This window comes from Melospiza georgiana, chromosome 2, assembly GCF_028018845.1.
Source record: "Melospiza georgiana isolate bMelGeo1 chromosome 2, bMelGeo1.pri, whole genome shotgun sequence".
NCBI lineage: Eukaryota > Metazoa > Chordata > Aves > Passeriformes > Passerellidae > Melospiza > Melospiza georgiana.
Window position 1 is genome coordinate 74,317,445 of NC_080431.1, and position 26,980 is coordinate 74,344,424.

The 26,980-nt window shown below is 38.7% G+C and overlaps 1 protein-coding gene across 14 annotated transcripts in view; it reads right to left on the reverse strand.

Annotated features, from left to right (window-relative positions):
* DLG2 (discs large MAGUK scaffold protein 2) overlaps positions 1-26,980 on the reverse strand; it is a 983,427-nt gene that overhangs the window by 472,756 nt on the left and 483,691 nt on the right. Inside the window, exon 1 of one of the 14 annotated variants that reach the window (XM_058044836.1) lies at positions 6,769-7,155. The exons of 12 other annotated variants lie outside the window; for them this stretch is intronic. In XM_058044836.1, the coding sequence (XP_057900819.1) occupies positions 6,769-6,846 (78 nt within the window). In that variant the 5' untranslated portion in view covers positions 6,847-7,155. Of the gene's footprint in view, positions 1-6,768; positions 7,156-26,980 lie in introns of those variants that run through there. One more of the 14 variants, XM_058044844.1, reaches the window with a different exon arrangement.

Consider the following 26,980-nt stretch of genomic DNA (forward strand, 5'->3'; position numbering starts at 1 on the left):
TGCTACACACTGGGATTGAACAGAACTTGATATACAATGTAGACCAAAATATAAATGCAGTAGTTATACAAAGAAAAGGAGGGGGAAATTATAAATTATTTATTGAAGGAAAGCAGAAGATGGAAAATGAGAAAAACTTTTCTTGGAAAAAACAGGTTAGCTTGTAACCAATGATAATAATCCCACTTATTCATTAAATCTGATTCTATTTGAGTCCCAGCTAAGCACTCAGAGCAGCAATTAATGCAGTCATCGGTGTGGCTGTCATTTCCTGAATGTTCCTGTCCATCTCAGTTTTGTCTTGAGGAAAAAAAAGATGAAAAATGACTGGAAAAATAACTTCACTTGTTTCTAAGATGATCACAGCACTGGCTAAAATGGCAAAGGGGAAAGAACTGTTTTCAGTGCCATGCTACAGACATCTGTGGGTGGTACCTGACAGGCACAGAACAGTGCATGCCAGAATAATGCATGGGGGAAAGGGAGAGGCATCGCCATGTATGGCAGCCAGCTAAGGCTAGAGCTCTCTTAGATTAGACTGAAGAGAAGGAGAGAAGATATTCTTCACAAAGATCTAATCCATAGCTGGTTAACAGGTATGTCTTTATTTAAAAAAAAAAAAATTTGAAAAAACACCAACTAACTTAACCAGGACTGCTGCTTATTGCTCATTAATTGCTACAGATAGGTGCTGGGCCTGGCCAGGTGCAAGAACAAAACCCCTCATAGAAGAAAAAAATAAAACACACTTAAAGCAAAGAAAAGACTACTTTGAAATTAAGTATTTCAAGGGATTAACTTCAGTAGTTTACTTTAGATCAGTATTTTATTTTGAAACATCATTGTTGCATTTTTTCAAGGTTAGTTGAATTTATTTATTATTACTACTATAGTAATTGTGAGGTGGCAGTGAGTTAAAATAAATCCCTACTTAGGCAGCTTATCCCTCCTGTTATATATTAATCTTGTGGGATTATAACAAAATGCAAAGGAAAAAAGGAAAAAAAATCCAACTTGAGTTGCTATATTTTTCTGGATTAAATCACAATATCAGAAAATGTCTTAGAATTCCAACTGAGCTGTGCTAAAGCAAAAACCAGCTAGCTCTGGATACAGGAACGCTTGCATATCTTTCTTCACACAGTTATGTGTGAAAAGATTTCCCCATAAAACTGTAAAATAGAGCACTGAGAAAGTCCATCTGAAAAGATTCCTCCAGGGGGCTGAGATAACTCCGGCATCTGTTCGAACAGGTAATTCTGCAAATAAGTGACACACTTTTGTCATCCCATTGAACTTGGAACACGAGGGCCCTTGGCTGCCCAAACACAAATAAAACTCTCCATTGCCCTTACAGCATGTGGCAGCTACATGAGATGTCCCCTAGAGATGCAGTCATTTCACCTTTAGCCAAGGCAATAATGAGAGCTGCAAGTTTTATCACTTCATCACAACCCCAGTGGACTGTAAATGATTTGGTAAGCTCTGGTTTGAAAGAGAGGACTCCTTAAGAAATCTAAGGAATGCAGTGAAGGAAAAAGAGAGCTTCTCCTCTTTGGAATTATATATATATATATATAAATAATGTCAGAAAAAATATGTTTATCTCCAAATATGTTTTATGATTTCTTAATAACACAGTTTCTATTCTTTGTTGTGAATAATTACTGCTTCAAGTTAATTTCTTATCTCTTTCAAATTAAATTATGGCTAGCTACTTGTCAACAAAGCAAAAACGAAACAAGAACACATATCCTAGAACTGCCCACCCTGCAATTAGCTGTGCTAAAATACAGATATGAGAGCTATCTAAATTCAAGTGTCATCTTGATATGAAGACTTGATTGTTGTTATTGCCAGAATACTTTTGAATGGTGTTTTGAATACTTTTATGGTGTAAAACTTAAACATTTTCAAATACAAGGCATAGTTCTTAGAAAACACTTTAGGAGTAATTTGATTTCTAGAAACTAGAAGAATTTAACAGTACAGAATAGTGAAGATCAACTGATTTAAACATTTCACATGGGCCCTGTTGCTTTGCTCCCTAAAATAATCTACAAGGAGAAACCTCATTTTAAATTGACTGTTATCTTTAGATTTAAAACGTCACCCACATAACTAATTCTACAGTGTTCAAAATTTAGGTATCATGGTTACAATATGTTCCACTTCTGAACAAGCATGAAAACCAGTCCTGAACTTCCACTTTTAAAATTAAATTATGTGGTAACTTTGGCAAGTCTTTTCCCACTTTTGATACTGACCCTTGAAACCCAAATTCTACCAATACAGTGAAGCATTATCAGAACTTTAGTTCATTCTCTTAGATCAACATGATTAATTGTTCAGTTACTTTTCTGTACCTCTTCCAACCATTTAGAATACTTATCTCTATAGCATAACCACATGCAGTTAACATCTCTTGATTTCTCCTTGATTGTGGTTTAATGGGAAAAATTCAAGACATCAATCTTTGCCAAAAGTTATTTTAGTTCCAAGGTTGAAGTGATCCTGTTTACTCTCATAACAATAATCCTTTCATGTGACAAACTCAAAGCAATAAAAAAGGTAAGACCAGAGATGACTTGAAAGAACTTCAAATGTTTTCAGGCAACATTAGTGGCAGCCCTGTACACTAAATGTCTCACTACTTGAAGGGAAGAGTAACACCAGCGAACAAGCCAAGAAAACCAGATCGAGATAGAATTTGTAGATAAAAAGTGCTGTCTATACTGGAAAGAGTTTATGATTTAGTCTAATAATAAAAAAAAGTAAAGAAATATGCTTAATATTTGGCAAAAAATGGCAAAATGAGAACATAAGAGCAAATAATAGGCATCCCACTTTAGCTACAAGAAGTTTTAGCCAGGACTGGCACAAAAAAAAAAAAAAAAAATAGGAATACAAAGAGTTCGGCTTTCCAAATTTCCAAATTTTAAGATTTTTCAAAATATTTTGGTTCAGTTCAGAATTAAAATAGGTTTGTAAAATATATCATAAAAGTATGACTCAAATAGAAATACTGGCGCACACCAGTCAACTCGGAATAACCATTTAAGACACCTACAGCTGCCATTTATCCTGTTATTCCTAGATGTCTTCTTCACTCTCCAGATGAAATTTGAACAGTGAGAGTTCATGTTTGGTTTATAGAAGCCTAATATTTACCAGGAAGTCATAGAAGCCTAGAGTGGCTTGAGTTGGAGAGGACCTTAAAGGTGATCTCATTCCAACCCCCTGCCATGGGCAGGGACACCTTCCACTAGCCCAGGATGCTCAGAGCCCCATCCAGCCTGGCCTTGAACACTGGAGCTCTTAAGTTGTGTGTGGGTGTTAATGAGATAGAGCCTTTCCACTCATCTAAGCACAGACTCCAAGGAAATGCTGGGCCAGAGGGGAAGCAAGAACTGAAAAGGCAGGGCAGGAGCAGTGGTGCTGCACTCAACAGCAGGTACTGGTGAGGGAGATAGGAAAGCAAGCCCAGGAACTACCACAGAGTTCTAAAGTAAACCCACCTCTTTCCTTTGGTCTCCCAACTCTGCTGCTTGCTGATATCCTTTCCCCTTTCCTCCAAGGGTCAAGATCAGTTCTCCAGCTCTTCCAAGCCCCAGTCCTTGGCTGCAATGCTGCAGGTTGCAAAGTACCAACAACATGCAGATCCCACTCAGAAACAACGTGCATGCCAGCACCCCTGGAGCAGGGGTTGCCATATTCAGGTGTGGGGACACGAGTGGAAAGGTATGGTGACATGGGAGGGACGGGGACAGGAGCTCCAGCTCTGGACAAGATGCAGAGCTCTGGAGCCACTGTGGGCCAAGCTTCCCCACATGGCCACAACCCAACACCCTCACACAGGAGCACCAAGCTGTCACATCAATGCCACCTTATCTCTCCCCACCAAGGACTGCCCTAGTCACCACAGAACCAAGGAATGGCTTGGGTTTTAGGGCACCTTAAAGACCACCTAGTTCCAACCTTCCTGACCTGGGCAGGGACACCTTCCTTCCCCTTGCCCTTCTGTGCACTCCCAGAACTGCGCTCTTCACACCTTGGAAACTCTGCCCCCTTAAACAGGCACCTGGGAGGAGATCCTGGTGGGATCCAAGGCAGATCAAAGTTCATGTCCTCTCTCTGCACAATTCAGGCCCAAAGTTTTGACATTTTATGGAGCTATACTGCCAGATTGTGTATATGTGTGTGCACAATCCCATATTTGGGGTGTTGTACCCATCCCTCATTTTCTTCCTCATCCTGTGAAAACAAATAGGCTCATGCAAAATTTCTGTTTCTTAGAAATAGCCCTTAAAAATTCTTGATTTGTACTCATGCAAAGAAGCAAAACATAACAGAAAAATCTGTTTTGGACCCCCAGTCTTCTGATTTCTACTATCCAGATCTTTACTGCAAGTAAATTTTTTTGCACACATGTGGTATTAGAAAATACTGCTGTATGTTACTACCTCCAAAAGCACATTAAGAAAACAATGTATCATTCAGATCATGCACATGGAGGAAAACAGCTAATTATTCTTCTAGGGGAGAAAAAAAAAAGGTGAAACTGCTTAATAATTTGATTATTCAACCATTATAAAAAAAAGGTCAAAACCAAAACAAGACATGAACTTAAATGGCATTTTGAGTTTACTTTGTGATAGATATATATTCTGTGTTCTCCTGGAACCGAGATATTGCACTGAAGATGTCAGTGTTGATCAGCTTCCAATCATTAATGGCACTTATTGAAATAGCATCCTGCTAGGAATGGGATTTTCTGCATTTGCTAGAGTTTAATTTGCAGGGGGAAAAAAAAATTATAAATGAGCCCTGACTGCAGAATAAACATCCAAGAAAGAAATTTTATTTTTTGTGTAAGGCAATAAGTAAACATTTTGCAAGGTGTTTATTGCATATTTACTGTCTTCTTGCAAAAAAAGAATTCCCATGCAAATATGCTAATAGCATGCCAAAGTAATATGAAAAGACCTTTCCCTAAAAACTGTTAAGCATAGCTTGAAAGCTTAAATAGCATAGACCTAAGTTGTCAGTTATTTTGAAAGTCCTACAGGGATGAACAAGTAGCAATATAATAAATCTATGCAGAAATATTTAAGGTACTTAAAATAAAGAGGAAAAGAGACAATTTTTAAAAGCATTCTTTTAGTCGGTGCTGCAAGACTGCAGAGAAGAAAATATTTTCTCAGTGAGTACTCTGGCATTGCTTTATGAAATTTTTCAAGGTTATTGAAATAATCTATGACCATATATTGTTTAAGCAGTGCACACCAAATCTGTTTTTAAAGCTGCTGAGTGAGCCCCACTGTGTGAGGAGTGGAATGTGTCCACTCATCCTGCCTCTGTCATCTTGGAGGAAGCCTGAGAGCAAATATTCCTCTGGAGGGAGCCCCTCAGGACTAAGGAAGATCCAGGCTGCAACTTTTTTTTCCTCCCATAGCAATATGCAAACAGCAGGAGAGTTCATATGATGCTCTCTTTATAGAAATGTGATTGATGACAGAGAAAGTTTGACAGTCCCATGTATAGCTCTCTGCATTTCTATTTCCCCCTCATGTATATGATGTGAAATATATAAATCACTACCATTTAAGTAACTTCCCAATGACTTGCATATTTAAATTTCAAAATATCCACACAGCACCTTTTTAACAATTGGGAATATTTTGCAGAAAAAGCAAACCTGTCCCCATCCTCCCCTCTATCACAAATATAATATACTTTTGCTAATAATTTTCTCTAAGTGAAAGACTTTCCCAGTTACAAAGGAATTCAGGCAATGATAGTTGCTTAGTGGATTGGTGGCTGTGTTACATAGCATAAGACATATTAAAGACATAATAAAGCAGCCCGTTTAGAAAGTATTTGACTATGTCAAAGACAACAAGGAAAAGAAGAAGCCATCATTATTAGACTAATGAGTAACTTTATAACATTACATTGAAGTTTTTTCACCCCAATCTAAATCTGAGTTTATGAAAGAAGAATTGGTCCCATTTTGAAAATGGTTTGTCTGGTAATGTAGAAAAAATTGTATTTCAGGTCCACTAACTAAATGCTTTCTATGCTTAAAACAAAATAAACAAAATACAATTGCCTTGATATCCCCTAATTATCATTACTGCAAATTCTAAAACTGTTTAAGTTTTCCCAGGGAGAAGGAGGGCAGAAGACTCTTACCTACAAGGGCTTCCAGAAAATAGCCAGTTAAATACAGTTCAATTTTATGAGAGACAAATACTGAAATACAGTACTGACCATTTTTACATACCTATACCTTTTTTAAATAAAAGGCATCCACGCTGCAGCACAGTTTCAACAAGTACCATGAAACAAAATTCTCAAACATTATAAATGCTTAACATGTTATTCCATCCTCATTAGTACCATACTAGGAAAAAAATATACAAGCAGCAAACAATCAGCGGCTGTTTAAGAGCCTAATATGGTACGAGGAAAAATAATGCAGCACAGCAACAAGTTCACTGGAGTGCTCCCTTAACACAGACATACCAGAAGTACAGCTGTTTATCTTGGGGAGAAAAACAATCAAAAGAGGACATAAAGACTTCTGAAAGGTTCTTCTCCCTGGTATTTAATAATATGCAAAATATTGAAGGATTCTCGCATGAAATCAGGAATAGCAATAGGTCGTTTTTCATGGTATTTTAAAAAGCTAAGCAGACACACAACAGGATGCCAGCAGGCAGCTTGCATGAGACATAAGGCTTTATATTCCCACTAGGAACGTACCTTCTCTGCTTTTGCTTTCCTGGCGTTATGCACAAACCTGCGTCCCAGCTTCTTGGCATACCAGATAGAAGCAAACATTGTAGTGATGAAGATTTCAGTCTGAATATGCAGCACAGACACAGAAAAAAAAAAAAAAAACCAAAACAACTTCCCCCACAACTGGGATACAGATCTAATGCTGATTGAGGTCTTAACTATGCTGTTGCTTTTTCAAGTCCTCTCATGCTGCCTTCTGAAAAAAAAAAAAACAAACCACCCAGTGTGGCCAGTCTGCAGGTGTATTTACATACTGCCAGCAGGAAGTCCAGGGTGAGGCATCTTTGTATCCAGCTCACATCCAGTCTGCTAAGTGCCTGTCTGCAGTTCTTTAGCACTGTCACCACAAACTACATATGTGTCAGTATGAAAGGAAGCTGCAGTAAACTACTGTAGCAGACAGCTCACCTCCTCTTCTCCTGTTCTGAAATTTAACTCCTTGGTTCTCTTCGATTTGCCAGCATGCAACAGAGGCAGCAGCAGCAGCTCGAAAATGAGATACACAGCACTGCAGGAAAGCAAAGAGGTACAAAAGTGCCAAAAATAGAAATGTGTATTAACTGTTAAGGTGAAAGAACAGGTGTTTCATGTGTTTCAGGGAAATTAAGATATGAAAGGAAAATTGATTTTACTTTGTTCTTGTGATCTGGGGTCTATTCGGAGATATTTTTGCTACCTAGTTTCAGTTCACAGCAGACAGGCATCAGAGCTGCTCAGTTCACTTGCTGATGTCACACATGCTCTGCTGAAGGATTTAAGACTCAGTCAAGGGCTTCTGTTTTTCTTTGATAATGCCTTCACAAAACAGAAACCTGATAGATTTTTTTCCAAATTCCAAACTTCTGCCCTACCTAAGCATGCTTTTTCCTCTTCCTTTAATTGCACGCTATTCTGCATCAGGAGTTGGAAAGTGCCTTTGAACACCTATTTTTGCAGCAAAACAGCAATGCACTATTTTCCTTTTGTCACATACTTCAGCTTTAACCCCTGCATCTCTCCTCAGTTATAATGGCTCAACAATAAGCAGAAGCACACTCTGCTCTCTCTAGACATATGACAAACCAGATGTTCCTCCCAGTCAGATGCAGTACCAAGGCTGTAAATTACAAGGTTTACAGTTATGTGCTGTATTTGATAGCACTTAGAAGACAAGTCCTGCCTAGTGCCCTCCCACTTACAAGTGTGGAGATACCAACATCAGGAGAACTACTGCTTTCCTGCCTGCAGCACTGGAATGCATACATGCAGGAATAATTTCTACTGTGCTATTCCACAGTAAAGAGCAACCCAAAATTAATCGATTAATGGAAAAGGAAATAAAGGCAGAGCAATTTAGTATAGGGCTCTTGGGGCCAAGGAAACACCTTTTCTGCCCCAGGATTTTCAGAGAATGGCTGAAACTATTTTCTCCAGAGCACATGAAATCAAAAGGGAAAATATTCCACTCCCACTTGTAACTTAGATAGAACATCCAAGGTACTGTACCTGGATGGCACTGCTCAAGCTTTGAGCCTGAAGGCACATACTCCTCAGTTCTGTTAAGATTACAGGGAGTTCAAAGAATTCCTCAACACTTTTTAAAATGGTAAGTTGGTTAACTAAATTGAAATTCTTAGATAGTGAGGGTTTTTTCAAGGTAACTCCGAGGTGTATGATTGATTCTTACTTGACATCTAAAACCTTCTGACAAAATATTTGGTAACTGGTGGTATTTCTGGGAAGGGAATAGTTCCTAACTACTTCCAATTCAAATATTTAATTGATCCTGGCAGCCAGAAAGTTTTAAGACCACAAGTTGGAGTAAATTCATGTCTCATTTACGATATGGTTACTATAGAGGAGCTGTCTTTCCATAACACCACTTTAGCTCTCAGATATCTAGGCTGATAGTAAGATGGACTCTCCAAGGTGAGGAAACCTTCATTATGCCATATAGCAGACCCTCACCATTCTCCCTATTTGGGGGATGATGATGTCCAAAACCAGAGAGAAGGGTAGACAAGAGAAGGAACAAACATGGCCTGAAATATTTAGGAAGAAGTCACAGACCTTGTTTCTAGCTGCAATACCATTGCAAGGAAACAATGGTAGGGAAAAAAAAAAAGTGCAGAAAAGGAGAAGCAACATCATTACACAGCTTAACCAACACTATAAATGTTAAAGGAACAGGAAAAAAAAAACTTACATAGTATATGGATAAACAGTAGAACACTTCTCCCACTCTGCTCCCATGCTTTTATGAACAGAATGAGCATAATTTGAAATCATTGCACTACACCAAAAAAGGGTACATTCTCCCAAACAACTACTTATATAGTCTTATGTATATTCCAAAGCTGAGAAAATCGAAGGAAATACTCATTAAACAATAAAACTTTCTTTTTATGACTTTTATCATCAACATTAGCAGCTTTACTGAACTATTTATTCAGGAAAATTAGGGATTAATAAAAAGCCCCAATTCATCCCACTTAAAGGAAAAAAAATAGAATACATTGTTCATTTAAGAAATAATGACAAAGCAATAGGGAGGTAATTTTCTCCACCCACTGAAAATGTTAGATCGGGAAGAATAAATCTTGCCAAATAGCTAATCCTGATTCTAATCAGAAATACAGTTTAACTGTTAGCATGCATTTGCAGATCTATCCAAACCCTCAAATACAGCAATGGCCAGACTGCAAGCCATTTCCTTACAGCTCCATCAGGCAGCAGTCTGCCATACATTGCCAATAGCAGGTTTATTAGGGCTGTACTGGTACCAAGGGAGTTTATGATTATGAATATTTTACTGTAACCATAACGAAGGCTGCATTTTACAGAAGTGCTACAAGCTGAGCTGCTTTAGAAGAATTGGAACTCCCAGCTGCTGTCTCCTCACAGGAGTAATACATACTTTAGCTTGCTCACTGAAGTGCTACATTACAAGGACAGAGAGATGCATGCCATTGAGCAGCAATATTATCACAGACAGAAGATAATCAGTTAAGAGCAGATTTTACAAGGAGCTTCTTGCTGCAAATGAGCTGGTGGTTTTTGGTAAACCAAAACACATCCAAACCATACATTAAATGTCATTCTTCTGCCTCTATGAGAAGAAATGGTCTTACCACAAGTGGGCACATGGGTGTAAGCACAGAGCAGGCAGGCTGTTGAATCATATTACTTTTATGACATGGCTCCCCAACATCGCAAGCAACGGCACTTGATGCTGGGTACCGAAACAGATGGTTGTTTCAAACACCTTGCCAACTGTTTGTATGCCCTGAGTATCACCAGTACTTCTGACAGTTTGCCTCCTTTTTCAATTTTAACAGTGCTGCTTTACTTAAGTAGCACTTGGGAAGAAGCCTGGCTTTGCTTTAGACAGAGCATTAATTTTCCCTTGTTAAGGGATAACTTCTCACAGCACACACGTGGGGTGCCAACCTCCCCCTCACACACCTGTGGTGAAGATGGATGTTAGCTGTGGATTCTGGTTCTCTCCAACCTCTATCTGAGTATATACACACAGTAGTCATAAAATGTGATGACAGGGCCATTTAAAATACAAATACAGTTCAGTCATAAATAATGCCTTCCTGGTAAGAATGGGAAGACGGATGGAAAGATTAGCATTCAGGGTTTGTAGAACTGTTTCCAGTGAAATGGGCAGGAGATGGAACAAGTTAAAAATGAAATACTTAAGATATGAAACAATCACTTAAAGGTTTATTTGTTAACATTCCACAGCTGTGGGTACAGGAGCAGAGCTGCAGCTGAGAATCTAAGGTAGCTAGTTTTGTTTTTATTAGCACAAGGCAACAACAGATATTGATTTGGCTCACTGTACAAGCAACCATTTCCCATCCCCAGCACAACTAATTATCTTACACAGCTACATGATGCCAAGACATACTCTTTAATGACCAGAATAGGAGAAAAGACAGGAATCTAAATGTCTGCTATTCAGTCCAGAAGATATAAATTGTAGGCACTCAGACCTCACTATTCTTTAAGTAGATGGAAGACCCAAGGTTTTGTAAGGACCTGATTTTTCATTCTTCCCTCTAAACAATGGGAAATGGACTAATGTTCTTCCTCTTAATGCAACAAAGAATATCTTTAGAGAAAACCCATGGCACTCTCACAAAAGTAAGAGTCAGCACCACCAGAAGACATTAAGACTTCTTTTTTGGTCAAGGCCGAACACAGCCTATGACAGATTGAAGGATTATCACAGAATAGAATCACAGAATCACTGAGGTTGGAAAGATTATTGAGTCCAACCATATCCATAAGCACCACATCTACACATGTTGTAAATGCCTCAGGAACAGTGACTCAACCCACTTCCCTAGACAGCTTGTTCTGATGCTTGGCAAGTCTTTCCATGAGGAATTTTTTTCCTAGTATTTGACTAAATCTCCCTTGATGAAACTTGAGGTAATTTTCTCTTATCCTATTGCTTATTATCTGAGAGAAGAGACCAACCTTCACCTCACTGCAGCCTCCTTTCAGGTATTTATAGAGAGGAATATCCCCTGATCCTCCTTTTCTCCAAGATAAACAGCCCCAGCTCCCTCAGCCACTCCTCACCAGTTTTGTGCTCCAGACCCTTCCCCAGCTCCATTTCCCTTCTCTGGACATGCTCCAGCCCCTCAATGTCCTTCTTGCAGTGAGGGGCCCAGAACTAAACACAGGATTCAAGGTGCAGTCCTACCACTGCAGAGTATGTAAATTTCTAGTTATGTTATTTCCTACCAGTTACGATGTTTCATAACATTGTTTTTCTACAATAAAATTTTTAAAACTCTACCTCTTGGTCCTGAGTGTTAAAGATGAAATCTGAGTTTCTTAAAAGCTAAATGCTTCCTTGGAACATCTAAGTCAATGGCAAGAATATAGTGCAATGATTCTAGAACAGTCACTTATCCTGACAAAGAAATGTTGCACAGAAGGGAACAGGGAGAAAAAAAAAGAAGCACAAGATGATGGAAGAGATGGGATAAAATGGGGAAAAAAAAAAGGGAAAATGAAGTGCTGCATATTAGGGATGACAGAGGTTCATACTCTTCTCTTCCAATTTAAATTTTTCTACTCCCTTAATATTTCTTGTGCCAAATCATTTCTCTTTAGAAATTATGCTTTCAGAAACCCAGATGTGACATTACAAGTTTGCCCCAGGTCTAATTTCCTCTTAAAACAGAAGATACTGCATGCAGACATGTCCTCTGTCACCTCTCCTGATGCACAGCAGAGCTATCTTCTAGCAGAGGCCATTAGGAATTTCATACACAATGTCACAAGACTTCAGAGCAGTAAAAAAATAAAATGCAAGCTTTTTTTTTCCTCTGGACCTCCTTCAAGTGTGAGGCGCCAAATATTTTGTGCCTGCACTCTGCCATGCAATTATCACTGCTATTATTCTGCTCTTCTATTATTTGATGGGGTAGATGGCACTCAACTTGCTACCTGTGGTGCAACAGGTCAATAGAAGAGAGGATGAGGAGGTCTGCTACAAAATTGCTTGAAATAGAGCTTTAACTGTGGAAGGACGGGAAATGGAAATAAAGTAAGTGCCGTGCTAGACACTGAGACTCAGCACATCCCTGAGAATGCATTCTAGCACTTTTACAGCACAATGGTGTAACAGACTAAGTTTTAAATCCAGGCAGTTCTTTTTCCTCTTCTATTTGTTAAGTCTTAGAATGGAGAAAAACATAATTACAGCACTTAATTTTGATTTTAAAAATTGATTTCCAGCTCTAGTTTCTGCTGGTGCGTAGGAAACTCCAGTGAGTCACAGAAGTAATACAACAACCCTAGGCAGCCTTAAAAAAATAACTAAAAATCTGAAAAATGCCAGTTTATTCCCTATTTGTCCCTGGTTCAGCACAAATTGCTTTCTGCCTCACCTTTCTAATAGAAATTTTTAAATTTCTTCCTGCTGTGTTAAGAAATCACAATCAAAATGGTGTATCGAATCCTCGGATGTGCCATTACGCTGCTCAGACTTGTATCAAATCAAAGCACTGTGTATGTAGCACAGTTATACATTTGCATGGCAAGTACTCCTACGGGAAATAATATAAACTACAAAATTTATCCTTGGGGAGAGAAAAGAAGGAGGAACCACAGACTGCGAGCAGTGCTTATGTGTGTCACCAGTGCATCTTGCAAGGCACTTGCCAAATATAATCCTCAGCAAAACTGAATTCAGTGTGGAAACACTTATATTGCAGCTCTGTGTGTGTGCCTCCCACCCTGCAGCATCTAACTACATTTGTTTTCTTGTTGTTTATACATAACCCTCTGTGATGGTGGACTCATTTCTGTTTTGGGAGGGGACAAATAAAGGCACAAAGTGACTCGGTAACCAAAATACAGGAAATTGGAGAATCTGCACACTGACTGGAGCCCAGAATCTCTGACCCAGGGTGTGGCCACGTGGCTTGCCATGGCCAAAGCCAGGCAGATGTGACATGCACTCTCTCTCAGTCCTATGCCAGCCACAGCTCTCCTGTCTAGATCCAGTGAGAAGCAGGAGAGCTGGAAATGTCCATACAGCCACCCACAAGGGGCACTGACATACATAATTTCCATAGGATTTCTTTATTAGAAACAGCAAGTCAGGCAGCCTATAAAGAGCTGTTCATCTCACTGCTAGTCACCAAAGAACCCCAAAGAAACAGTTGCAGGAACAAGCATGGGAATATATATCATCCCACCTTAAACATTGTTTTATTCCTGGCTGATGACAAGCTGTCTTTCCTTTCAAAGGCATCCTTAAATCTCACTTTTGCTTTATCATCCCCAAGAGCAAAATTAAAAAGTCAGTTTAAGCATAAACACTGCAAGTTATAAGCACCAAACCAGAGAATCACACTGACTGCTTTGACCCAGCATTATTTAAAGGTTCAAGGTGAATGTAACTTGCCATTGTCCAAGCTCTCTAGAAAACCCTCATGCACAAGAAGCCAGGTTGCCCTGAATTACGAAGCACTAAGGAGTCACAAGTGATGAGATATAACAGGATAGCTGAAATCTCATGCCAGCATCTCCCTGCAGGCAGACACACGTGTACCTGCGTGGGTTGAGCCCACTCAGCAGCACGTTCCTGAGCAGCAGCAGAGTCCATGCAGCCCATGCACACCATTCCCTGTCATCTCTCAGGCTGCGTTGCTCTCAGTCCCTCTTCCAGCCTCTGCCAAAGCAGCAGCTCCCCACTCCCGGGTGGAACCATTTCCAATTCTGCTGTTGCTTGGATCATGTTCCAGCTGAGCAGCCCCTCCCCTCCAGGGCCTCCTGACTGGCTTTTTAATGCTTCTTGGAGAGGAACCCACATGTGGACACCAAATTCAACAGACAATGGCTGCTGCCAGTTTTCATTTCAGTTCTTGTCTTTATCCCTGTCCTCAGCTCTTCTAGGCTGTGGTCCTCACAGCTCCTGGGAAAAGGTCTTGTGTGGTCCAACAGTCCAGTATCACTTGGAAGTTAAAGGACTTCAGAGGCAAGTTTTTAAAACAATGCTGAACATTCTAGATTCTGGACACAGGTTTAGAAAAGCAATGTTTTCATGCTAAAATGCAAAAGAGAAGAAACATGAAGGAAAAGGATGTAGTTAATTCCTACAAATATAAGATGTTCTACTACTAAGTATGGGGGACAGATGACAAGTCTTTATGCAGGACTCTGCAATTTTTGCTTCCTGGAGTCAGAGACATGGAAGACATATTCTTGTTTTTGGAACTGACTCACCACACTTCTGTTGCCCAAGCAAAGCAAGAGAGGAGAGTCCAAACCACAGCAGACCAAGAACCAGGTTTTCTCCCTTAGTTCTGCTAAAATTCTTCTGCATGAGATTATTTACTCTTTGCAAGCCAGCTGCTCACTCTTAAAATAAAAAAAAATAAAAAAAAAAAAAAAGCTCTACCACACTGGAATAGTCTAAAGACAGAAATTTTAACAAATGTGAATTATTGTCAGAGAAGGCATTGTAGAAAGAAGAACATCTACCCCCTCACTGGTTGATACAGAATCATACTGAATTCTGCTGAAAGGTCTGTGAAAGTCCACATCAAACCCGATTACACAAATGGTTCATTGCAATGTGAGACATGAAAAGGTCCATTTCAGCAATGTCACAAAGGATTGTGTTATATCCATTTTGATCAAAAGACAAAGGAACTATAAGGAAATATGAAGTTAAGGACAAGGCGTTATTCCTCTTAAAACTAGAAGATATTCAGAAACAGAAAGAAATATAGCAAACACTACAATCTAAAATAAAGAATTATCTGTCTGACCTGCTTCAGTTAATTAATTAATTTTATGTGAAAAAAAGGACAAGAGAAAATTAGTCACATCACATTTTCTTATTCAATTCCATTTGAGTGCAAAGCCCAGTTGGTAGGACAAAGATGGTGGTGGTGGGAAATTTTTCATTGCAGAGGATTTTGGCACTGGAAAACGAGGAGAATAGCATACAGCTAGTGAGATATACTTCCACAAGAGACGGACTAGAGCTGATTTTAAAAAATCCAAAAAAATGATGATAGTTTTGTAGGACAAGAATAAAAAATAGCATAGTTCCAAACACTTTGAAGTTTTTAAATTTAATCTGAGTGTTTCAAGAAAACAGAAACTTTTTGAGATCTCTAACCAGTAGAAAATTGAGAAAATGTTCCTTGAAATTGTCAAAATATTTATCTTTCATTTTTATCAAAAAATCAGAACATTTCAGCCTTCTGCAGGGCTGTCAATACTGCTGTCTAAATTACATTTACATTTAACTTTCCCTTGGGATCCCAGTCAACAGATATTTTTAAAATTTCTGTTCTGCACAACTCACTGAAAATACTTTTATTTGATTCATACATCTAGCAGCCTCAAAGATCTGCCAAATCAAAGATCAAAGATTCTTCCACACCTTTCTGCAAATTGAATTTTTCCAAGCTGCATACATTGGTTGTCTTGTCACATGTCAGAAGACACCACAAAGATGCTAGAATGACCTCATGTGAACTTATGGAAAAGATCATAAGGAGACAAAGGACCACAAAAGCAAGAAGTCCCTGCTTCTCATTATTCAAGCATCCTAAAAAGCACCATATTTCATGCCTAGACCTCCCAGACGCAAAACCAAAGCTGATTGAAGGTCTGTTTCTCCACCACTCCCCACAGCTAAATGCAGAAAAGATTTAATAAACACACTTGCACAACACATCTCTGCCCTGCACACAGTGGTGCACCAGAACAACTATCTCCAAGGACTCCAATTATTTTTCTGTGTCTCTAGGGGAACCAGATCTACATTGAACTGAACCAAAAGCTCTAAAATGCTTTCTGCTTCCAGACAAGCATAATGAGCAATGTGCCAAAATCCCATTTCCAGCACTGGAGAAGAGCTCTCACCTTAAGAGAAACAATCTGTTCTCTCCGCTTTCTTCCCCTTTGCCATTCAAAGTCTTGAAAAGTTCAGTGAAGGAAAAAGTCATAAAAGGGCACAGACTTCTGAGCAGTGCCTTATCCTCGTGGGTTCAGGCTCCCAGACACTGCTGGCTGTCCCAACCTACCAGTCTTGTCCTTAGAGACAGCAATCAGTCTGCATGATTGTGGGCACCAGCTCTGATCCAGAGCACATCTGTATCACACCAAGCCCCGTGCAATGCGTGCTGAGGGGACTGCCCCCAGCTGCCTGCCTACCTGCACTAACCTGCCTAACCCTCCCACACTCATTTCACTCAGTTAAGCACACATGACTGCCAAAGCTGTTATTTTGTTTAAGTACCCTCTCTGACATGTCTACTTCCTACTTTCAAGCCTACCCTTTCAAGTACAAAGTAGGTCTTTATGCCTTTTTAGTTCCTTAAAAGTAATGGTGTAAGTACTAAGAACTTACGGAGAAGGTTCTCTGCCCACAGTAATGCTGCAGGAAGACAACAAAAAGATGGTAGATTGCAAATGCATTAAACAAATGTCTGGGTAATTTGATGTGATTTAAAGATGAGATAAACAGGCAGCACAATCTTTCAGTCTCAGATGGTCTCAGTCTGAAGAGTGCTAAAGGAATACACCTTTTGATTATCTCATCTATTATGAACAGTAGATCCTTGTTAAAGCTTGGGACAGAGCATGACAACACAAATTGAGTGCTACATGAATGCATTACCTCAGTGTAATCCAGGACAACATCTCCACAGCAATACACAGCTATTCCTACCTGTGGGATTTCACCAGGCCATGTGTGTGTAAGAGCATGCTCATCCTCTGCATGCTCAAAGCTCATCCCAAGCAATATATCATGGATAAATATCAATGGATATATCACATGTTAAATCTCACACCTCTTTGCTCATGTAAAGAGATACAGAATGCCAGGCAGTCCTTTAGAAGTCCCCATTTCAGCTGTTTCTAGGACAGGGCACACAGCCTAGGATTCAGCCTCCGCAGCTGTACATTTAGGAATGTGCAATGTGCTTTGCTGAGAGAGATCTGCATTTTTAGTTACACAAGCACTGAACATGGCACAGTGGCAAGACAAGCTACATTACAAATGCAAATTCAGAGACTGGAAAAGGAAAAAAAAAAAAAAGTCAATTTCAAGCAATGCTTGAAATCTATGTAAACAAAGTCACTTAAGTGAAACTGGCCCAAAATTACAAGAAGGTATTTACCTTCTGGAAGCTCAGGATAAAAATACTGTTTACAAACTACTTACAGAGTTCTGGCCTTCAGAAAGCAAGGTAATTTCCCCCTGTGATTTTCTATGCATAGTGTGAGGCAAGCAGTTAAAGCTGATATAATATAATCTGAGCTACATTTAAACATCTGGTCCATCTGCTTTATATGCATTGATAGGCTCTAGTCTAGAGCAATCAATACAGTGTTAAAATTTTATTGAATATCATTTTTAATAGCTATTTTACTTATGTATTCTTCTTGGGCAGGCTTTATAATCAGGATTGTAAGTAAAATATTACTCTAAATCACTGTTATATTATATAACATTATTTTAAATCAGTATATTCCTAAAGTAGATTTAGCTTCTGTAAAATTTGTAGTTAATTGATACTATGACCCACAATTTTCCCAGTAATAATTTAGAAAAATAGATAGATATGTACATAGGATAGATAAATTTATACTTAGGATAGTCTGAAGGATATTTCACTTCAAACACACCAAACCCTATAATTCCTGAGTTAAATTCTCTTCTCCCACTGATTTAAATGGGAGTTTAGCCAAACAAAAAACACTTTTTCAGCTGCCTATAGTAGAGCCCCTTCTGCATTATGGTAGAGCTATTCTGCTTAAGAGTATTTCATAGTTTTTGAAACTATACAGGAATTTTAAAAAGATTAAATATTCACTTCAGACAAGGGCCCTGACTAGGTTTCCATGCTCCAAACAGAACTGAATACAAAACCTAAAGGTTTAGCAATTTAAAACATATCTAGCTATTGTCATCATCACCAAATAACCTACAAATAATTCCACAGTTGGAAAGAAAGTTCAATCTATAGACTGCAAAAGTCGCGCACATTTGATTCATCCAACCTAACTTCTTTAAAAAGCATGAAGACTAAGATATTACAGAAAACTTCAAAAAGTAATATCTTTCAGCTAATTAGGCTTCTTAATACATGTGAAAGTACTTTAGAAGTGCACCACAGGTCAATGGAAGTAAATATAACAACCATAAAAGGCCCAAAGTCATTTATGATTAAATACTGATTCTGGAACTTAACTCTGATGTAATTTATCCTACACATAGGGGAGAAGCTGTTCAAGAACCATCACATCACTCTGTCCTTTGAGAGCTGTGGGCATAGACAAGGATATTAAATTGTCAGAATTTTTCACCATTTTTCCTATGGCCACTTACATGTTTTTATGAATAAATAAAACCCACTTCTGGGTTGGGATATACATTAGTAGTATTTTTTAAATTTTTAAATTTTAATTCTCACATGTGGCAGGACATTTCTGGAGAGAAAACAGGGAATATGGATCACATTTTTATTGTGAACTGAAGCATTATACCTATAAGATTTAAAGAGCAAACATGCAGTTTTGTGCACAACTCTAATTAGACTGGAACTCAGGAGAGCTGCTCAGCTGGCTTGCCTAACAGCTGGTCCAAATCTCTTAGGGAGGAGCATATTTTTACAAAACCTTTTATGAGGCCACACACTGAGAGCTATAGGAGTTTATTATTGAGGCAGACAGGTTGATTAATAAATATCAATTTTGCTTTGGGAATCAGAAATGTAAGTGGTTTGCCCATCCAAGAAGTGTAGGCAATTTATGGATTTATGATTACTTAGATGAGTGATTTATTGATTAAAATTTTGCATAAAATAAATAGCCTCATGGATATCTAGGCCAGAACTTTTATCAACTTTTTAAATGCTTGTATTTGGCATCTATCAGAAGTGAATACACCCATCCTCAGGCGAAAAGATTTGAAGAAAATGAGAGTAAAATAGCTAGGCCAACATGTAACAGCAGTCTGTCTCCAAGACACATTTACAGACAGTCTGGCAAGATAACTAGGGCAATAGGAGTGGAAAGAGAGAGGCCAAAGCCTGGGGTGTGTCAGATGTGCAGTTGTGAGTCACTTTATTTTCTAAGTTACTGCACAAGATGGATGTCATGACCTCTCGCACAGCATTGCTGAATAAAGTGTTAGCAGCACAAGGTGTCACTCTGAAACACAACTTGAATCATTTTAGAAAAGCTCAAAAATATTTGAATTTTTCAAGAGGTACACTTTTCTGGAGGCTGTTGTTTCAAACAGTAATGCTTTGTAGTCTTCAAGAAGGAAGCATAAGCTGGATTTTCCAATTTTAATATATTTTTAGGAAATCTATATCTGGAATTCACTCAAAAAAGGCTTAATGCTGAAAACCAAAGCATTTTCTTTGTACCGACAATGTGAAAAAAAAATTGGAGTCATAGAATGGCTTGGTTTGGAAGGGAGCTTACAGATCATCTCATTCCAACTCCCTGCAATGGGAAGGGACACCTTCCATTAGACCGGGTCCTCGTCCAGCCTGGCTTTGAGCACAGTCTCAAGCTACCTTCAAAGTCTCAAGTGACTTTGCTTTCTTCTCCACCTCTTTGATAATATTAGATTGTTACTATTTTCTACTATTTTTAATGCCCAACGTTAAACTGCTGATCGGCCTGAGCTAACAGCTCCTGGCACTGCTGTAATAGGGACAACTGTCCCAGCCACCCAACCTTCAATTGCTGTGGTTTTCCTCTTCCTTAGTCCTTTGTCTTTAGGGCCATGGGTAGCACACAATTTGGAGCTTTCTACACAGATAAATTGAGGTGTATTAATTCTCTGTCAAATTTCACATAAAAACCCCCTTTACTACAGATGTACAGAGACCAGGCTCTCTTGTCTGAGTACCCATCTAAATTTGTCAGAGTCCCTCTTTAATTTCTCTCCTTAGGTATTTGTTCACTTTTCATTTATGATGTCTTTCTGCTTGATAAAAACTGGACACCATGTCATTCCTTAAAACTGCTCCCATAAATCACAGGATGGTTGGGGTTGGAAGGACCTCTAGTTCCAATGCACCTGCTAAGCAGGCTCACATAGAGCAGGCTAAACAGGATCACGTCCAGAATGATTTTTAGTATCTCCAGGGAAGCAAACTCCAACTGCACAGTTTTCTGTGCAGCCTCTTCCAGTGCTTTGTCACCGTCAAAGTAAAAGAGTTTTTGTTTGTATTCAGATGGAACTTCCTGCATTTCAGTTTATGTCTGTTGCTGGGCACCACTGAAAATAGCCCAGCCCCATCCTCTTGACACCTGCCCTTCAGATATTTATGTGTATTGATGAGATCAATTCTTAATCATCTCTTCTCCAGGCTAAACAAGCTCAACTCCCTCAGCTTTTCCTAACAGGAGAGATACTCCAGTCCCCTTGTCATCTCCACAGTCATCAGCTGCATTTTGCCTTGTCCTGGGGAGCCCAGAACTGGACACAGTACTCCAGGTGTGGCCTCACCAGGAATAAGCAGAGAGGCAGGATCACCTCATGTGACCTGCTGGCAGTGCTCCTCCCAATGCATCCCAGGACACCACTGTCCTTCTTGGCCCCTAGGGCACACTGCTGGCTCCCGGATAGATTGTTGTGCCCAGGTCCTTCTCTGCAGAGCTGCTTTCCAGCAGATAACCTGTATTGTTTCATGAGGTTATTCCTCCCCAAGAGCAGCTCTGCACTTGCCTTTGTTGAACTTCACTGAATTCCTCTCCTCCCAACACCTCATTACCTCTATTTTTTGACTCACTCAAGCAAAGACCTCACACAAGAGGTGAAGAAGGTTATCTGGCTTTTTTTTTTTTTTCCTAAATTCTTTTGCCTGTACTTCCACTCTGTAAGACTTAAGCAGTAATATTTTGTGAAGTAAAAATTAGGCAACTTTTTGAAGTGCAACAAAACATCTACCAACTAAGTTGTTAAAGAAAAAAAAGGTCAATACCATATTCATAATTCATTAAAGATCTGTCATTCTTCAAGCACTTTTTAAGTATCTCATTCTACCTCAGAGGTTTTCAGTTCATGAGAGAATGTTTTATGTTTATGACTCAGGAATCGCAGAGTCTATCTTCAAAATTTTTTCACCATGATACAAAGAAAAAATCCAAAAAGAATAGATGAGGGGACATTCCTTTGTTTTGATTGTACATTTTATTTATTGACTCCATAGAGTATTTTTCTTGTCTCCCCTCAAAAGGAAATGCTCAGAATATGGCAGAAGATGTGTGAAGAAATCCTAAACCAGCCAGAAATTTAAAAAAAAAAATTACATACTTGCTAAAGAAATATTAACTTTTTAAAATATTCTGATTATAAAGTTTTTTTTTTCAGTAATATGCCTGATCAGCTGCTGAATCCCATAGACATAGACAGATCCAGCACAATGTAGGAAAATAAGTTAGTTTGACCAGCAGTTTGGCACCACTTCCAAACTAAGCAATGCCATTTTGGTGTGTTATACAGGCCTTGCCACAGGCAGAAATCTGCATCACTCCCTTCTGTAAAAAATCATAATTATTTGGGAAGGTCAGTACCTCCCACAGTGCTGTTCAAGCACTATGCCAGAACTGACACTCATGGATGGTACTGGGAAAATTGCCATGATCAAAGAGCGGCTACTTTTTTTTCTGTTGTGTGTTTTGTTTTCAAAAGTAGAAGCCAGAATAGCTCCTGTTTGGCTCAAGTTAGTCTGTGCCTGGGTGTCTTTACAGCTATTCAAAACATCTTAGCCTTATATAGTACAGACGGAGATTTTAAGCTATAGTTGCAAAATAATTTTCAGAAATGTTTGCAAAGCCATTAGCTGTGATAAATTGCACAATTTACTCCTAGACCAAGATTCTTTCAGGTGCTCTTTCTCCCTGGATAATCAAATCATGTTTTGCTTCAAAGCAGTTCAACTCCTTCCAGATGCTGCACCCTGCAGAACGTCCTTCCTAATTGCCAGACTGGGACCTGATGTGGACTGCATCATCCCTAAAAATCCATCAGCGCCTGCAAGCATCACTTCAAGCCCTGTCTCATGCCAGTGCAGAGCTCCTGGGATTTCTGAAAGTGTTTTGTCACTGCTCACATCATCTTGGACAAACCATCACAAAAACATCAACACATTTTTGCTTTTGTAAGCAAAACCAGCTTACTTTTTTCTACTATCACTGGACCAGTAGTGTCAAGCTTGGACTGAGCTATCTCACTTTTAGTCCAAAAACCAGGTAAGTCACACCTTGCAATAGCATTTGTAAGCATCCTACACTGCTGAGAAGAAATGCTCTCTTGTGGTTTTTTCATGAGTTGACAGTCAGGAATATGTAATTACATCCCTTCTAGGCAAGAAATGATGACAGGTAGAAGTAACACTCAGAACATTTGATTTATTATTGGTGACTTTTAAAGACATCTTAGTATATTTTGCTTGGCTCTTACTTCCAAAAGGTTTTTTTTCTAAACAATGAGTTGAAAACATCTGGTGTTCCCCAGACACAGATGATCAGTTGACTTAAGAGAAGCATAAGATCATCCTATTGTACTTTAAATATATGCAAATATGTTTTTAAAAATCAATGTATACTTTCATGCTCTCTGGCTGTGCACTCTTGGGAATTCTGCTGGACTTTTCAGTAGCTATTGAAGAAAAAATCCTTGTCTTACATAGGACCATCAGCATAACCCTCCTGTATTGCTTAACAGTCTTACTTTTAAGTAAGACTGCTTACTGCTAAGCCAGTCTTGGCCCCAGTTTTTTTTTTTTTCCCTGAGTATATTTAATTTCTTCACCAGAATCTCTGGCTGCAAGTGTAATCACATATTTGAAGATGATAATTGACAATAGCCAGGGTAGCCTTATTTAAAGTTTGTGCTTAGTCACAGACTTTAAATATTCAGGAATTGAAGTTGTACAGAAACTTGGTGGTTTACACATTCACCATCCTTCCTGTCCATACAGTTCCAGGAGATTTAAAAGAGTGGCACCTAATAACGTGTTTTCCACCAGGGAGAGATAACCCTTGTAAAGATTAATGTGCTGCCAGACTACTCTACCATCACCAAATGTATCACTTTAAAATTTCATAAGACTATTTTTTTTTCCTGCTAAGCTGAATAATGCCTGCGGAGCTTTCTCTTGCAAGCTGCAAGGAAGGCATTGTAAAACATGCCAATACCAAATATATTTCCAATATTAGCATTCATTTCACATATGCACTCTGAATAAGTACAGTTAATACAGAATCAAGACTTCAGACTAAATTTTTCTGCTATGTTAAGACTTCGTGATGTTATATATTAACTCAAAGGATATATTCAAGATATCCTAGTGACGGCTATTAGCATTGATTTATGTTATTTTAATGCCTTACATTTTTCAAAAGAAGGCAATAGAATAGTTAAGTTGGATGCCACTGTGCTTTATTAGCTCACACCCTGATCTTAGCACTTAGATGAAAACTTGATCTCAAATATGCAAAAGACAGGAATTTATTATAAATTCATGCATAATAAAAATTATGTATTAACTGCAGAAATCAGAGAGAAATTTGACAGGAAAAAAGGTGTCAATCTGATCCCAGTTCTGTGATAGGAACTGAAAGCAAGCCTCCAAATCCAAACATTTGTCTCTGACACAGTAATGTCAATGAAAGAGTTTCCGAGTCTTGAATTTATATCTAAAAGCCTGTAGCTAGACAGGATATAGAAAATGGAGAAAATTTACTGAACTAATCTTTAAGGTCAGCCTAGATAAAAACTAAAATTATTTCTTCATTTACCTCCCTGCTTTAGAGACCAAAATCACGCTTCTGGCTTGCTGATACAATGATTTCCTTGTCTGCCTGCCAGGCAGCGTGGTACATATCCATCTTCAGTACATGCTCCATGCCAGCAAGTGCTCTGCTTGGGGTAGGCAGTTGGAAAGCAATCTGTTAAAGTCCACAGCATGACTCAAACCCATTCTCCTCTCCTCCTAACACTTTCTCATTGAGAGCTGTCTTAAAGAGCAATCTCTCTCCATCAGCACATCTCCTTACTAAGGCCTGGCCAATGGATCTTACGGTGCAAGTTTTTAAATTATGGCTTCTTGGCTTAGAGGGTTTTTTATGAGTTCGCAGAATAGCACACAAATGAAAAACTGCTTGGTTCTACCTCAGCTAACCATGTATTTTGTTATAATTTGGATAAACGTCACCCAGCTACTTCTCTAGGGAAGCTGAAGAGCTGGGTATTTCATCAATCTGCTAAAATAACCCTCATTTAAATCCTCATGCACAGCAGAAAATATTTAATATTGCAGCGCATCACATGCCTCCTTACTGGTGTCAGTACACAAGGAATCTTTTGATTTTTTTTTTTTTTTTTTTTTTGAGATCTACATTTGTTGTCCAGAGAAGATTCAGATCCCTCATCCCTGCAAGGTCAAGGCCAGCTTGGATGGAGCTCTGACCAATATGTGGAAGATGCCCCTGTCCATGGCAGGGGCTTGGAACTAAATGATGCTTAAGGTCCCTCCCCTTTGCAGATGTGTTTCAAAAATATCTGCCTTGCAAGCTACCCAAAGTTCTGAGCCAGGCTCTCTGACAATATGTGGTCCCTATTACTAGGACAGATGAGCTCCCACCAACATCTGGTAATACAGCTCCTTCAGCACTCATCCATCATGTCAGAAATCCTGCTGTCCTATTAAAGCATCTCTGACGTGTTGCAAACAGTTTAGTTTGGAACAAAAAGACCTATTATGCACAATGCTGCTTATTAGTGATGGGACAGAATTGCTAAGGCATGAAAGAGACTTAGGGAACTGGGCTGATCTGCTGGCTCAGCCGTGAAATTGTGCAGCTCTGAGCTGTTCCCTTCCCCACTCTGTGCCTTTGTTTCATCAAATCAGAAGACAATGCTAGTGCTGATCCTTACTGAGCCTTTGAAAGTGTGCAGACTGAAATGCTTTATGGGTCAACAGAATTAAAGAAAGGTAAAACTTCATAGTATTAATTACATCTAAAAGACAGAATGCATAAATGCATAGTAATTTGTTTAAATGTCTGAGAACATATACAAAATTATTTCTAAATAATCCCCCGTCCCTTTTCCCCTTAGCCTTTCTTATTTTAGGATAAATAAACCAAGAGAGACACATTCATTCATCACAAAAATTTCCCTCTGGATGACTCCCAGTTGATTAATTTTAAATTACTAATTGAAATTAAGAAAGAAATGTAGAGCACAGATGAAGCTAGCATGAGTTTTACACTTGTGATTCCAGAATGAAGATTTTAAAACAAAAGAATGTCATTTCAGAATGGTGCAGAACTGCAGAACAGCTCTGTAAATAACACAGCAACAGAACAGATTTCTCACCAACACCAGCAGAAAAGCTTAGCAAAGCCAGGTTTCATTGCACCTATTGGGGACACTTCTGCACAAGATTCCTGTTCTGGAATTGCAAAACCCATCATCAACATTAAATAACATAAAAATAATGAGTTTCTCAAATTGCAAGGACGTGTTGATTATAAAACTGACACTGAAAAGCCAGGAAATACTTTCCAGAGAAAGAGGTTGCAGAACTTTTATTTTTACTGAACCTCCCTAATTAGCTTTTAATGATCAAAAAGTTCCTCTCACACAGCCAAAACATATAAAGAGGTTTTAGCATGAAAAAAAATAATTGAGAGGATTACTTAGCACATGTGAAAGAACTACCTTCTAGTGACAAGCTTCTTTTTTATCTTACCATGCTTTAATTCCTATACTTTACCCTTTTTTTTTTTTTTCTCCCAGAGCTACACTTTTATGTTCTAAACTAGATTCAGAATTTGGAGGCTTCTAGGATCATGCTTTAGGCCTACTCTGTAATTTAACATAATTTGTTATAACTGCTGGAATTATTAAAAGGGTTTCAAGGGATAATTTTGTAGAATAAAATATAACTGCAGAGATTTCTTGCTGACGGAGGGCCCAAAGGAGTTCAGATTTGTCTTTATATTCAGCTGTCAAGCATTGGTCGCTTATCTAGACAATATATTAAATTTTATATCAACTTTCCTTTCCCTTATTACTATCATTTTTATCTATGAAATCCACCAGTATTCAGCACAATTGAGATATAACTGCAGAATAGCTGCTGAGTATCCTCCCTGTAGATTTGCTAACACGTAGGACATGCACCAAAACCCAGAACGTAACAGAAGAACTTAAACAAAGAATGAAGGGGTTGCCTTCTTCTGTTACCATACCAAATGGTCAACACTGGTTTTCTCTCTGTGTCTGGAACATTGCAGGAACATTAATGTTTCTCTTACCCTACATGTTTCTGTTTATTTATGTTGCTTAAGTAGTTCTTTTAAAAGAAGCACCTTCTTTCCTCTTCTCTTCATTCTTTCTTCTTTGTCTACAAGACAAAAGTTTCGTTGCCACCTCCTTTTCCTCAGCTCTACAGACTGAGGAAAAAGAGATGGCAACTCTTCAAGGATGATGGAAGTAAAAAAATACAAAATGTTGCCTAAAATGGATTCTAAATACCCTTGGGCATGGTGGAATATATTTAGTGGCTGAACGCAGAGTCTGTCCTTGCTGAAACTCAGAACAAAGCAAAGGAAGATAAGTAGAGAAAAAAACTTTTCATTAGGACAAGTGAAAATAGAAAGC